At 60.3% G+C, this 13,076-nt stretch overlaps 7 protein-coding genes across 7 annotated transcripts; 2 read left to right on the top strand and 5 right to left on the bottom strand.

Annotated features, from left to right (window-relative positions):
* Window positions 1-2,234, bottom strand: PAN0_074c6610 (uncharacterized protein; the record flags this gene model as incomplete). Its single annotated transcript, XM_014797957.1, has 4 exons — window positions 1-589; window positions 709-1,640; window positions 1,861-2,073; window positions 2,153-2,234. Coding segments are annotated over 4 exons (1,816 nt in total), but the record flags the coding sequence as incomplete, so codon positions are not given.
* Window positions 2,235-2,614: 380 nt separating this feature from the next.
* Window positions 2,615-7,022, bottom strand: PAN0_074c6609 (kinesin heavy chain; the record flags this gene model as incomplete). Its single annotated transcript, XM_014797956.1, has 4 exons — window positions 2,615-2,964; window positions 3,039-3,120; window positions 3,496-3,773; window positions 4,184-7,022. 4 exons carry the CDS (start codon window positions 7,020-7,022, stop codon window positions 2,615-2,617), a joined length of 3,549 nt encoding a protein of 1,182 aa, XP_014653442.1.
* Window positions 7,023-7,203: 181 nt separating this feature from the next.
* Window positions 7,204-7,596, bottom strand: PAN0_074c6608 (uncharacterized protein; the record flags this gene model as incomplete). Its single annotated transcript, XM_014797955.1, has 1 exon — window positions 7,204-7,596. The coding sequence occupies one exon, from the start codon at window positions 7,594-7,596 to the stop codon at window positions 7,204-7,206; it is 393 nt and encodes a 130-aa protein (XP_014653441.1).
* Window positions 7,597-7,945: 349 nt separating this feature from the next.
* On the top strand, window positions 7,946-9,238 carry PAN0_074d6607 (ubiquitin-like domain-containing ctd phosphatase 1; the record flags this gene model as incomplete). The annotated part of the gene is made up of 1 exon (XM_014797954.1): window positions 7,946-9,238. One exon carries the CDS (start codon window positions 7,946-7,948, stop codon window positions 9,236-9,238), a length of 1,293 nt encoding a protein of 430 aa, XP_014653440.1.
* A 521-nt stretch (window positions 9,239-9,759) lies between these two features.
* PAN0_074d6606 (chorismate mutase) lies at window positions 9,760-10,889 on the top strand (the record flags this gene model as incomplete). The annotated part of the gene is made up of 4 exons (XM_014797953.1): window positions 9,760-10,034; window positions 10,118-10,283; window positions 10,361-10,442; window positions 10,528-10,889. The coding sequence occupies 4 exons, from the start codon at window positions 9,760-9,762 to the stop codon at window positions 10,887-10,889; spliced, it is 885 nt and encodes a 294-aa protein (XP_014653439.1).
* A 122-nt stretch (window positions 10,890-11,011) lies between these two features.
* Window positions 11,012-11,450, bottom strand: PAN0_074c6605 (cytochrome c heme-binding site; the record flags this gene model as incomplete). The annotated part of the gene is made up of 2 exons (XM_014797952.1): window positions 11,012-11,356; window positions 11,448-11,450. The coding sequence occupies 2 exons, from the start codon at window positions 11,448-11,450 to the stop codon at window positions 11,012-11,014; spliced, it is 348 nt and encodes a 115-aa protein (XP_014653438.1).
* Window positions 11,451-12,391: 941 nt separating this feature from the next.
* PAN0_074c6604 (uncharacterized protein) lies at window positions 12,392-13,076 on the bottom strand (the record flags this gene model as incomplete). The annotated part of the gene is made up of 1 exon (XM_014797951.1): window positions 12,392-13,076. A coding segment is annotated over one exon (685 nt), but the record flags the coding sequence as incomplete, so codon positions are not given.

The following is a 13,076-nucleotide window of genomic DNA, read 5'->3' as shown; positions in this document are numbered from 1 at the left end:
TCATGTTGGGAATAAAGTCGCGATGTCCGGGCGCATCGAGCAGCGTAAACGTGCGGTGCGCCGTGGAAAAGTGGTCTTGCGCCACATCGATCGTCACGCCACGCTCGCGTTCCTCCTCGGAAGAGTCGAGCGCCCAAGCGTACGCAAAGCTGCCCTTGCCGATCTTCTGCGACGCACGCTCGTTGCTCGAGTACTCGCGCTGCGACATCGAACCGAGCTCCAGCAGCATGCGTCCCATCAGCGTCGACTTGCCCGCGTCCACGTGGCCGACGACCACCAGGCTCAGCTCCGCCTTGCCTTCCCTTTCGCGCCGGCGGTACTCGTCAATGATGCGCTCGTGTGCGATGCCGACGGGCGTCGTAACCGCGCTCTGGATGGCGCTGCTTGCTGAGCCGGCTGACGAGGCCGCCTTGCTGCCCGCGTGGATGCCGAGCGATTCGATCTCGTTGCGCAGCTGGCTCACACTCGTACCGCCCTGCTTGCCGCTGCCGGCTGCGGCTGCTTTGGCGGCCTGCCCAACTGCTGCTTTGCGGTGCAACGGCGTCGATGTACCGGACGCTGGCGTCGACGCACTTGCTGCTGCTGCTTTCTTGGCAGCTGTAAAATACGAAAGGTGCGAAACGTCGCGTCAGCTTTGTCATGCGAGAATCACAACTGGAATCCGCTTCACTTGGCGCCAAGCCGTGTGCCTTCGCGGGCCTTCATCACCACGTCGTCCGGGCTCGGTCCAGCAAAGGCCTTCCTGACGAGCTCGATCTGCGGCGACGCATCATCCGCCGCGGCCTGACCATAGATCGCGAACGGCGATCCGCCAGGTACCGGCTTGAGCCGCGCCAGCGGCGCAACGAGCTGGTCGGTAGCGTCCTTGGACGAGCCGGCGATGACACTGACGGGCGCCATGGACGCGCTCGATTTCTCGCGCCCATTCGACTGTGCGCCGGTTGGGGACGGCTCGGTGGGGAACAGGGACGAGATGGGTAGATCCGAGCCGTAGCACGTCTGCGGGCGAGCTTGAGCTTCCTCTTCTGCAGCAGCGGCTGCCGCCGCCTCGATCGCTTCTGGCGTTGCCGCCTCACGCTGCTGACGGTTGGCCGCCATACGCTGCTGCAGCTTCGTAAGCGGCTTGGAAGCGGTCGCTGCCGGGGCAGCCTCGCTTGCCTTCTGCGATTGCGCGGACGCTGGCTTGACGGCCGACGACGCCGAAGCATTGCGCGCCGCTGCGAGCGCGGCGAGCTTGCTGGGTCGGCTAGTGCCAGCCACAGGGGCAGCGTTTGAAGCAGAGGAAGCGCTCGAAGCTGGTGATGCAGGGCGCGGCCGTTCTGCAGCATTTGCGGGAGGAGCTTCGGCAGGGCGCTTGGCGCTCGACCGTGCTGCCAGTGCCGAGAGTTTGGAAAGCGGCTTCTGCGGAGCTGAGGCAGCTGGAGGCTGCGCATCTCGCACAAAGTCCGGTGCCAACCCAGCGAGGTTGCGTTTGGCCATGCCGGATCGGCCGCCGGTCGCGAGCCCTCGAAGTCCCTGGGCCCGCCCTCTTGGCATGCCGCGCCCTGCACGGATCTCAGCTCTTCGATCCCTCTGCAACGACAGCGCCTTGAAAGCCTCGACGGTGGCGCCATCGTCGTCATACAGCGAGGACGCGTCTGCTGTGCGGCGCGATCGCAAGGATGAGCAAAGTACGCGGGTGGCAAGGGGTTCAGATCTTTGTCCTATCCTTGGTCTTCCGGTCGCCTGCAGCTAAGAGGCATCGCCAGCTCGGCGCGTCGCTTCCGCACAGCAGGAAAACGCGGGTCCGCCTGCATGGGAGTTCAAGAGAATCGAGGTCTGAGGAAGGACAGCACCGAGCGGGGCGAGCATGGGACTTACCTTGTTTTTGACGGTCGCGTTCAGCCTTGGCTTCGCGCCTGCTCTTTTCTTCGACGAGCTGCGTGACGGCAGTGTCAACGTCAAAGTAGGCGTCCCACAGGACGTCCTTGATCTCGCGCTCCGTGAAGCCGTTGGTGCTCGTGGGTCCGAGCACGTCGAGCGTTTGCGAGTACGCCTCGGTCATCGCATCATTGTCCTCGGGCGAGAGATTCTCTGCCGTGTGAGATGCATGGCCTGGGTCAGTCCCGCGTTTCTCATTTCGGCAGGGTAGATGAGTGTATTCGCTACCTACCATAGGGATCTTCATCGTAGTAGTCGTCTTCTGCGAGCTCCTCGTCGAGATCGAGATTGCGCACGGCGCGGTGTCGTGACATGACGGGTAGAGAAGCTGTGGAGAGATCACAGCCGGATCAGGTATCGAATGATGCTTGGTGGGAGGGAAGGTGGTGTAGGTTAGCGCGACTGTCGGGTGACGTTATGCGGGCTCTCGCGCTTTGGCCTTCCACTGCTCAGCGAACAAAAATGCTGCGATTCCCACTTTGGCTCTTTACGGCGATCCAGCCCTACGAAGTGGATTTCCAAGCCTCCTTCTCCACATCGACCCAACGATCTCACATCTTTTTCTGCCGCTCGACCCCTCCATGCTCCCAAGCCTTGTGCACATTAGCAGACAACGCTTGCTCCCTTGTAGTCTTGAGCGGTGTGATACTGGCATTGCTGTTGTATCATAAGCTTTTGTGCCTTGCAAGAAGAATCACTTGGTTTCTGAGAGGAACTTTTCGAGCACTGCCGCCTCCTTTTCTTCCTGCTCTGCGAGGTCCTCGCGCGGGGGTTTGGCAGCACGGAACTGCTTGGCGGTATCTTGACGACGCTTGATGGCCTTGGTGATGAGTTTCGACACCTTGGACACCTGGTTACCCTTCTGCTTGGACGAGTACTGGTGCTCGGACACGATGGAGCGCAGCACCGTCGATGTGAGCGAGTCCTTGGCCTTCATCGCCTCCTTGATGCCAGACTTGATCTTGGCCAGCAGAGCCGCCTCTGCATCCTCGCCCGCAGCTGGTGCCTCAGTCGATGCGAATCGGGCCCATGCTGGTACGGCCACTGTAAAGCACCGTTACTGCAAGTGTCAGTTCTTGTCGTCCTTCGTGAGTATCTTGGTATGCGGGTGCACTTACCTAGGGGTGCATTGGATCTCAGTGACGCTGCCTCGACGGAGCGTGGCAGCTGCGAACGCAGTGCGTGGCTGTTTCGGAGCGCCTGTCGTAGCAACATGTTGATGGCGTTGTCGTCGATAGCAGAAGGTGGACGAAGGTCGGAGGCAACGTCTTGAAATGTCACCCTCCACTCCGTGACTGTCCGAAACCCTTTTTTTCGCGCCCTATTTCCTCCGCGGATTTTTCGTAGCTTTTTCGTTCTGGTCTGAAGCCTCGCCCGACTGCCTTTTCATTATTGCCTGGCCTTTCCAAGAGGACGCCATCGAGTCAAGTCTAGATGCTAATAACGTGCCTTTGCTCGGTTGTCCAACACTCACGATCATCAGCAATGGTGTTCGCAGCTTTAGAGGGCCCGTGATCAGGAACGGGTTCGACAACTTTGGGACGCTCTTTCTTTGGTCTCGATGGAGATCTTGACGTTCTTGCGCTCGTAGACACGCCCTTTGTAGCCGACCATGTCCGTGTAGGCCACCTCTTCGGCGGTCAGCTCGCGAGATACACCTGGTCCTTTGGCAAATCCTTGCGTTGGTCGGCAGGAATCTCTTGCAGCTTGGCGAGGGTCATCCACTCGCGACTGCTGATGGCGGGCATTTTTGAGACTGAGATCAGTGATGCTGGAAGTAGGCGGTGATGATCTGGATCGATCTCGCGATGGTGTGGGGAGGGTGATAATGAGGGTCTCGCGGCTGCTCCCGCCTGTTCTTATATCCAGCACAATTTGGCTCCAAGAGTGCGGAACGAGTGCGGAACGACACCAAGTTCCCACGCCTGCGTCGCCATGGATCCGCAGTCATCCGCACTGTCAAAGCTCTAGTCAAGGGTCTAGACTCCGCTGTCAAGCGGCTCACCCGAATCACTGCTCCCACGCCATCACCAAGCGGAGCCTCACGCAACTTCTTCACACAATCACATGCTCAGCTTTCTTGCTGCAGTGTCCCCACGGGCCTAGCTGAAAAGTAATTAACCATCGTGCTCTATGGACGTAGACGAGAGACAGATACGAGAGCGGGTATGTGTAAAGCGGGACGACGCAGCTTGTCGTGCTCGGCGCTACTTGGACGAGAAGAACCAGCTCGATCTTGCCTTTGGCGAATTGTCGTTCGCACCTGCACCGCCAAACGCCGCCTGCCGAGCCGCGACCGAGCCCGGCTGGGGTCCAGCGGTCGGTCCGCCGCCGCGCAGCGGCTTTGCAATCCTGCCGAATCCGCCGAGCGGACCTGGCGCTGCCGCCGCTGCGGGCCCACGCATCTGGTTGGCCTGGTGCAGCCTCTCCTTGACCGCCTGGAGCTGCTCTTCGAACTTGCGGTTCTGCAGCATGAGCTTCTCCTGGCTGTCCATGAGATGCTGCTCGAGCGCCTGGATGCGCTCGTTCCTCGCCAGCAGCTTCCTCTCGGCAATCGAGACCTCCTTCTTGAGACTGCTGTTCTGCTCCACCAGCTGCTTCTGCACGTTGGTCAGCTGCTCCAGGTTGCGCTCCAGGAACGCCATCTTCTTCTGCTGCGCCTTGGAGTTGCTGTTGCGCACCACGTTGTTGTACTGCTCGCGCGACTCGTCGAGCGAAATCTCGAGCTCGACCACCTTTTCGCATCGGTTCTGCAGATCGCGCATGAGCGACTTCTTCATCGTGTCAAACTCGGACAGCTGCGCGGCCATGGTCTTGCGCACACGCTCCAGCTCGCGCGCCGACTCGGCGAGGTTGCGCCCGCCCTCGACGCCCGCCGTGGTGACGGCGAAGGCGCGCTTGAGCTCCTCGTTGGTGCTCTTAAGATTGTCGTTGCTCGACGTGAGCACGGCGATCTCCTTGGCCTTGAGCTCCATCTGGCGCTTGAGGTCGGTGATCTCGCTCGCCTGCGCCTCGCGCTTCGAGGCGTATTGCGACTCGAGCTTCGCCTTGAGGTCCTCGACGGTGACGTCGACGTTGACGTGGTTGGCCTCCTCGGCCTTGAGCGACTTGTCGAGCAGCTCCTCGTACTCGGCCTCGAGCGTGGCGAAGCGGCTCTCGAGCTCCTGGCGGCGCTGGTGAAGCAGCTCGTTCTCCTCGTGCGCCTGGCGGACGCGCTCGGTCTGCTCGCGCACCAGGCTCTGCGAGTCGAGCAGCTGTTCGCGAAGCATCGAGAGGTCATCGGCCGACAGCGCGCCCGAGCCGGCGCTGCCGGCATTTTCGAGCTTGGCGAGTGTCTCGCGGATCTGCTCCTCCTTCTCCGAGACGATGCCCTGGTTGAAGTCGGCCATCATCTGTGCCATGCGCTCGGCCTTCTTGCGCTCCTTGCCCTCCTGCGAAGGGTCCTTGGCGCTCTTGGCCGTGTCGGCGAGCGACTTGCGCAGCTCCTCGAGCTCGGCCGAGAGGTCCTTGTTCTGCTCCTTGAGGATGTCGAGCGTGATGGTGGCGTCCTTGTGCTCGTAGGTGACGCGCTCGAGCTGCAGCTTGATCTCGTTGATCTCCGAGGTCATGGATTTGTTGTCCTTGGACAGCGAGGCCTCCTGCTCGCGGTAGAAGGCGAGCTCCTGCGTAGCCTCGCGCAGTGCCGCCTCGGCCGACTTGAGCGCCACCTCCTTCTCGGCGATCTGATCGCTCAGCTCGTTCTCTCTGCGCAGGAACTCGTCGCGCTCGTCCTTGTCGATGGATACGACCGACGGCGTCTCGGGCCGCGACGCAAGCTCGCGCAGATTCTCCACCGCAGGCGTGAGCGGGCGCGACTGGGTGCTGGGCGTCAGAGATGGGGTGGAAGCGGGAGCAGCGGCCACAGGAGCGCCTTGGCCAACGACCACCTTGGAAGCGTCAGCCCACTCGGACTCGGGCACTTTGCCGCCTGAGCGCCACGTTTTGAGCTCGGCCTCGAGATTGGCGATGTACTGCTGGTAACGCTCGTTGTCGGCCTTGGCCTTCTTGAGCAGCGCCTTGAGCTCGGCAGGGGAGAGTTCTGCGTTGACTCGGGCCTTGTTCTTGATGCTCTTGGCACGCACACCGAATCGGAGGGTGGAGAGCGTCTCGTCGGCGTTGTAGACGCATGGCGAGGCGTTGACGATGAGCGTGGTGCGCGAGTTACCACCGAGCGACTCTTGGAGGATACGCGTAAGCTTGGAGTCACGGTAGGGAATGTGGGAGGACTTGCCGTCGGTGAGGGCGTTGATGACCATGCCGAGCGCCGACAGACTCTTGTTGATCTTCTTAGCCTCCTCTAGCGTTTGACCGCTAGCGCCGGTCTTGCCGACCTTTTCGGAACCGGCGAGATCGACGAGGTAGAGGTTACCGGTCTTGGCGCTGCCGGTCTCGGTGTTGCGCTGCTGGATGGTGATGAGGAAGATGGAGTGGGATCGAGACGACTCGGCGTTCATGTTGGTCGAGGAGACGGCACGCGCCAAGCCACCCTGGCGCATGATCTCGTAGACGTCGCTTTGGCCGCCGACGTAAAAGTCCGAGAGGCCCTTGACGTAGACGCCGCGGTTCTTCTCTTCGTGCACCTGGAGGTTGTCGTTCTGAGGAGCAAGGAGATCGCGGATCTTCTCCATGTAGATCTCCATGTAGGAGACCTTGACGAGGTACTCGAGGTGGGGCGGGCTGGCCATGATGTTTTCGAAGATCTGCTCGGTGATGCGTGGGATGATGCCCTTCATGTTGTCATTGTCGATGTCGGAACCCATCATTGTGAAGGTTTTACCGGAGCCAGTCTGGCCGTAGGCGAAGATGGTGCCGTTGTATCCGTTGAGAACGTCGTCGACGGTCTCTTTGATGCCAAACTCGAAGACATCGCGCTGCATGGTGTTCATGGGGAAGACGCGGTCAAAGGTGAAGCCGCCGGCTTCGGGACCCGAAGTGGAAGCGCCCCGGGTCATCTTGACGAGGGTGCCATCCTGGCTGAAGTCGACGACAATGTCGCTTCCCTCGCGCTGCTCGATGGAGTTGGGCGGGCGGAAACGACAGACGACCTTGATGTTACTCGACATGGTGGGCGGCGTGTTGAGAAGGGCAAGGAAATGGCGAGACGATGCGCCGATTCTACTCTAGGGAGCAGCAAAACGTTCGAGTGGCGAGACTGACTATCTGGAGGGTCGATCACGCTTGGTTCCAATCGCCATGGAAGGCCAGTGCGGCGGAGGAAGGAGAGGTGATGCACTCAGTGATTGGCTACGTCCTCAGCCCTGCTTGACCAGGTGAAGCGCTGGTGGACTGCAATAGGCTTCCCGTGTCGCGGAAGGGAGCCACGATGTCGATGTTTCGAAGTGGTGGGTGGTTGACGAGGATGACGATGAAAGCGACGAGGTGTTGGTTTGGCGAGCTTTCAGAAAGGTTGTTGGGTTGGGTGGCCCACGCTGCTGAGCGCGGCGGAATTGCTGTGCTTTGTGAGGCGTCGAAAGTGTTGCTCGTCGTTTGTGCGTGCGTGTGTGTGTGTGCGTTTCTGTGTTGGTCGCGGGACTGCGCGTGGCCCGCCCTGGCACCGCTGAGCAGCAGCCAAGTGAGCTCAAAAAGCGTCGACTTGACGCTTTGACTCTCGGGCGGAGTTGACCAGGCCCACTGCATGGTCGCTGATTTTCGACAATGTTAGACAATATTAGGTTGAAACGCTCTCAACACTTTTGCTGATTTTCCACGTTGCTGCGCCGCCGCGCGTCGAGTGTTGGTCTGCGCAAACCGCAATGCGCAGAGTGTTGGGCGGTCGAGAGCAACAGCACAGCGCAGCCGTTCTCGCATTCCAACCTCCACTTTCGATATCCCCACCCACCGAATCTAGGGCCTCCCTGCTACCACACTAGAGTCTTTCTATCCATAATACGAGACGAGAAGGGCCTCGAAGGCGTCTACCTTCCTGTAAGAGAGACTCCTTCTAGTCGCCACTGCGTCATTGCCATTCTAGCCGTGGAGCTGCTCCATGTGCTCGTCGCCTGATCTCAAGCGAAAACCTGCCGTTACCGAACCCGACGCGGAGATCGACATAAAGCGGCCGAGGATGCTCACACCAGCGCCGGACGCAGCGCCATCGTCTTCAGAGGCAGGGCCGTCCCGCCTGACACCTCCATCGTCATCGCCGGAGATGACAGAAGAGAACGACGCAGAGACCGACGTCGAGGCGGGCCCAACCACCGCCCCCATGCTGGGATTTTCGATCAAGTATCAAGGCACGGTGCTGTCCGTTCGACTGGCAGAGGACGAGACGGTGGCCGACCTCAAGGCTATCCTATTCTCCATGACGGATGTGCCTTCAGAGAGCCAGAAGCTTCTGGGCATGGTCAAGGGCAAGCAACCGAGCGACGAGACGCCCCTGGGCACCGTCCCCTACGCACCTGCAGCTCTGCGCCCGCGTCCCGCTCGAACGCAGGCTGAAGGATCCAAGACTACAGACACAGCCATAGATGCAGAACAGGCGTGCAAGCTCACCGTCCAGTTCACACTGCTCGGCACGCCCGAAGCTGGGCGCTTCAAAGATCAGGCCGCCGGGGGCACGCTCTCGAGCGACGGGGCCGAAACCGTGCAAGACCTCGACTACCTCGGGCTACCCGACTCCCAAGCGCCCAAGCTCGAGCCACACAAAGACCCCAAGTATCTCGCCAAGCTCGAAAAGGTGATCCAGCGCTTCTCCGACTTTCCGATCATCAACCCGCCTCGGCCGGGCAAGAAGCTGCTGGTGCTCGACCTCGACTACTGCATCGCCGATACCAAGCGGCTGCTGGATCCGAACTCGCCCGCGTCGCTCGGCGCGCGTCCCGGCCTGCACGAGCTGCTCAAGGCCGTGTATCCGCACTACGACATCTGTGTGTGGTCGCAGACGTCGTGGCGGTGGCTCGAGGTGAAGCTGATCGAGCTCGGCATGCTGGGCAATCCGGACTACCAGATCTCGTTTGTGATTGACCGCACGCCCATGTTCAAGATCCAGTCCAAGGTGGGCACGCACGAGGTCAAGGCGCTCGAGTTCATCTGGCGCCGCTGGCCCCAAGCCTACGGCCCACACAACACCATCCACATCGACGACCTCAGCCGCAACTTTGCCATGAACCCACGCAACGGCCTCAAGATCAAGGCGTACAGGAACGCGCCCAACATGGACACCGAGTTCTTTGCCCTCCGCCGGTATCTGCTGCAGCTCGCGCATCCGTCCGTGCAGGACTTCACAAAGTACGAACACATGGGCCGCGCATGGAAGCGCTTTCAAGGTCCCGAGGTTTAACCTAGCGCCCACTTAGCACCCGCGGCTGCCGGCCGTGGCCGCAGCTCGGTCGCATTTCGCCGGCGAGCCAGCAACATCATACAGTAAGCTCCGCGGAGCGCGCTCCAAGGTGCCTGACGTTACCGGGATGAGTGAGCCGAATCAATTTCATTTGCTGCATACAATGCGACGTCGACCATGCTGATCTGTGAAGCGGCGGCGGGATTGAGTTGCAAGACGAGAGAGGGATGTGGCGGTGGTCTGCGCTCGAAGGTGGGTGCATGTCGGTCAATTTTGCAAAGGCGGGGAGGCGCGCTGTGGAAAATCTGTGAAAGGGTGGCGCTGACTCGAAGGAAGAGCCGGCTTGTGGAGCAAAGAGAATGGCCTCGGCAAAGCTCGATTCGAGGCCCTTTAAAGGCGACAGACAAAGGCACCCTTGGCAGGCCGGGGGAATCACCGCTCGGGCCCTATATCTAACGACCACTCACCACCTATCGTCGGCGTTGTCCCCTGCCATACTCGCAACCGCTTCGTAGAAAGAGATGAGCAGTCACAGCAACATGCATACGCTCGACATCCACTCTGCCACCACCGAGGACATCCTCTCGCTCGAAAACATCCGCTCGGTGCTCATCCGCCTCGAAGAGACGATCGTCTTCCAGCTCATCGAGCGCGCCCAGTTTGCGCGCAACGCAAGATGCTACTCGTCGGACGGATTCCCCGAGCTCAAAGAGCGTGAGGGCTGGAACAGCTCCTGGCTCGCCTGGTTCCTCAAGGAGACCGAAAGCACACATGCCAAAGTTCGCCGCTTCGAAGCGTAAGTTCCGCCGTCCTCGGGGCGCGCCCTGGTCCAGAGCCAATGGACTATGGTACTGATGCATCTCGAATTGCGATGAATAGCCCGGACGAGTACCCGTTCACAGACCCATCGCTGCTGCCCAAGCCCATCCTGGCGCCGGTAACCTATCCAGAGCTCTTGTGGAAGCACTCGGTCAACGTCAACGACCAGATCCTCAAGTTCTACGTCGATCAGATCATCCCAGACATCACAAGGACTCTCGGAGAAGTGCGTTACCCCCAATTCGCCGAGATGCGACCAATTCCAGACTGACCAACCGCTTCTTACCCTACATCGTCTCCTAGAACTCCGACGACGGGCACTACGGCTCGTCGGCAATTCGCGATATGGAGGTGCTTTCCGCCCTCAGTCGGCGCATCCACTTCGGTAAGCCGCCCAATATGTCCTGCCTCCCTTTCACTTCCTCCTGACTGACCGTGCTCGCTCTTTCATTGACGTCGGATGGGGTCAGGCATGTTTGTGTCCGAGTCCAAGTTCCGGGCGGAGCCAGCAGCATTCATCCCGCACATCCTCACACCCAACCGGGACGAGCTGGCGGCGCTGATCACCAAGCCCGCGGTGGAAGCGGCGCTGCTGGTGCGCCTCGCCGAAAAGGCCAAGGTGTACGGCCAGGACATGGACCGCCCCGGAGCCAATGCCGAGGAGCGCGAAAAGGAGCGCAAGATCGAAATCGACACGGTCGTGCGCATCTACAAGACGTTTGTCATCCCGCTCACCAAGGAGGTCGAAGTCGACTACCTCCTCACGCGCCTCGACGGCGTATCGCAGGACGAGATCGACAAGATGCTCGCCACCAACACCTTTGTACACTAGACTATCCACCTCACAGTCGCAGACAAACATCTCGTTAAAGACACTGACTTATCTTTCGAAGGCTGGGGATATAGGTACGTGCTTGATGTAGACACGGAGAGTCGGGGAGCTGGTGGATGGGATCACTGTTTCGGCGGGGGGTAGCCGTACTGGCCTCCTTGCGGGGGACCGTAACCGTACTGCTGGGGTTGCTGTGGGTATCCCTGGTGACCGCCGAAACCGCCGCCTGCGACCTGGGGCTGGAAGCCGCCGTCCTGTTGGGTTTGCCACTGGCAGATGTTGCAGTAGTAGATGTGCTTGGTCTTCATGGGGATGAGCGGGATCCAGCACAGCTCGAACCACGTGCGTGCCTTGGCCTGCACCACCTGCGCATTGTTGCACCGAGGACACACGCGCGCCGACCCATCACCCTCCTGCTTGATCTTGGTCGGACACCCAAAGATCACGGGGATGAAGAAGCAGAAATCCTAAAGCCACCAAACAAGCCAGGATGCATATCGGCGTCAGCAGGCCGTTCGAGCGGCAAGGATCGGACAAGAAGAATCAAGCACGACTCACCATGGTGTCGATTTAGATACGAGGAAAGCGGATCGTTTGTGGAGTTGGGTTGATCTGTAGGATGGCCCTATGCAAAGCGAGATGTTGACGAGATGAGGGAGCCGCGATGGTGGTGGAGCGACGAAGTGGATGCGGGAGGCAGTGTGTCCAAGAGCAACCTCCACTTTGCATTCCGCCGAGAAGCGCTGGCTGTGCAGCGGGACTTTTTTTTGGGCTGCTCTCCAGCCTGCCTGCGGAGGTTACGCCATGCAACGCTGTAGTCGTGCGACATCCCATGCAACCAACATGGGTTGATGCCCCTCACCTTCCACACTCCACCGTCACGACTGTATCGACTGACGTGGGCGTACTGGATGTGCGTGGTGTCCATTGCCACGACGAGCCCGATTGCGAGCTTCGTTCGGTGTGTTGAATGCGTCGGAATGCTGTGGGGCGGTTGAATCGGCAGGCTCGGCTCGATTTTTGACGTCAGCCCACAGCTGCATCGGGCCGGTCTATCAGACCCCACCTCTTTCCCCCTAGCCATATTATTCCAGCTTTTAGGACCGCCCTAACGCTCTCATTGCCACCTCGCAGCTCTTCCAGAAGGTCTTCGTTTTCACATTCACACGAGGACCACGCCAAAGCCTCAAAGCATAGCAGAATCGTGACGGTGGCGGGGGCAAGGCGACACAGCCACGCGCGCAGCAGCCGCCCTTCCAAGAAATTTCGCCAAGACCTTTGACCCTGCCTTGCACGTCCACATGCTGGCTCACTGGCGCCCACAAAGCTGTGAGCGCCCGTTTTGCCTAATTGATCTGGTAGTGTTACATGTGAATCACTTGTCTGATCTGATAGTGTTACATGGTCCCCGATGCATCTTCCGGAAGGCGCCGTTGTCCGATCGGCAATGCCGGGAATGCGTCTATCGGGGATCTTGCCGCTTCTGCCCGCATCGGGTATCCTTACTGACGTATCCGCTCTCGCCGCGCATCAGGATCGTCCTTCCGAACACGTCTGTGCGGGCTGCTGCCGCCGTTCGCAGCGGAAGACGTTGCTGGTGGCCGCTCCTTGTTGCCGCTGGTGTGGCTCGTGGTGGAGGTTCTGGCGCGCTTGACGCCTCTCACCTCGACTGTTGCATCCCGCGGCGAGGAAGATCGTACTGTGCCGAAAAAGTCGAGCTTCTTGCGCTCGTTTCGTGCCAGGTCTGGCGGGGGCGGTCGAGGCGACAGCTCTGCTCTTGGCGAAGCTGCGCTTGCTGAGCCTGGTGTATGGGTGCCGTTTCGAGTATGCGATGCACTGCCCAATCTTGAGGGTGACGATGTAGATGGTGCGAGTGGTGGTGCGGCCGCCACTTGATGTGGCTTCAACCTCGGCAGTCCCGTATGTGCGGCCAATGTATCAAGACTCTCGGCTGAAGCGTCTGCTGGTGGTTTGGGAGCTGGCCTACGGGATACGGCAGATCTTGCTTTCGCTTCTTCGGCTTCCGTGCCGGGCAAAGGTCGGGAGAACTGCTTCAGACGCGCGAGTCCATCGCTCGCGCCGCCGTCGATCTTTCGAGGCGCCACCATGGGCCGTGTTGTTGTGCGTGTTTCGATGCCTGCAGCTTCCGGAGCGATCTCGATGCCAACAGCCCGACTTCGACCCTGC

The sequence above is a fragment of the Moesziomyces antarcticus genome, assembly GCF_000747765.1.
Source record: "Moesziomyces antarcticus DNA, scaffold: scaffold_v10074, strain JCM 10317, whole genome shotgun sequence".
Classification (NCBI taxonomy): domain Eukaryota; kingdom Fungi; phylum Basidiomycota; class Ustilaginomycetes; order Ustilaginales; family Ustilaginaceae; genus Moesziomyces; species Moesziomyces antarcticus.
The sequence above is the reverse complement of the archived record's forward strand: the minus strand, read 5'-3'. Positions and strand labels throughout refer to the sequence as shown.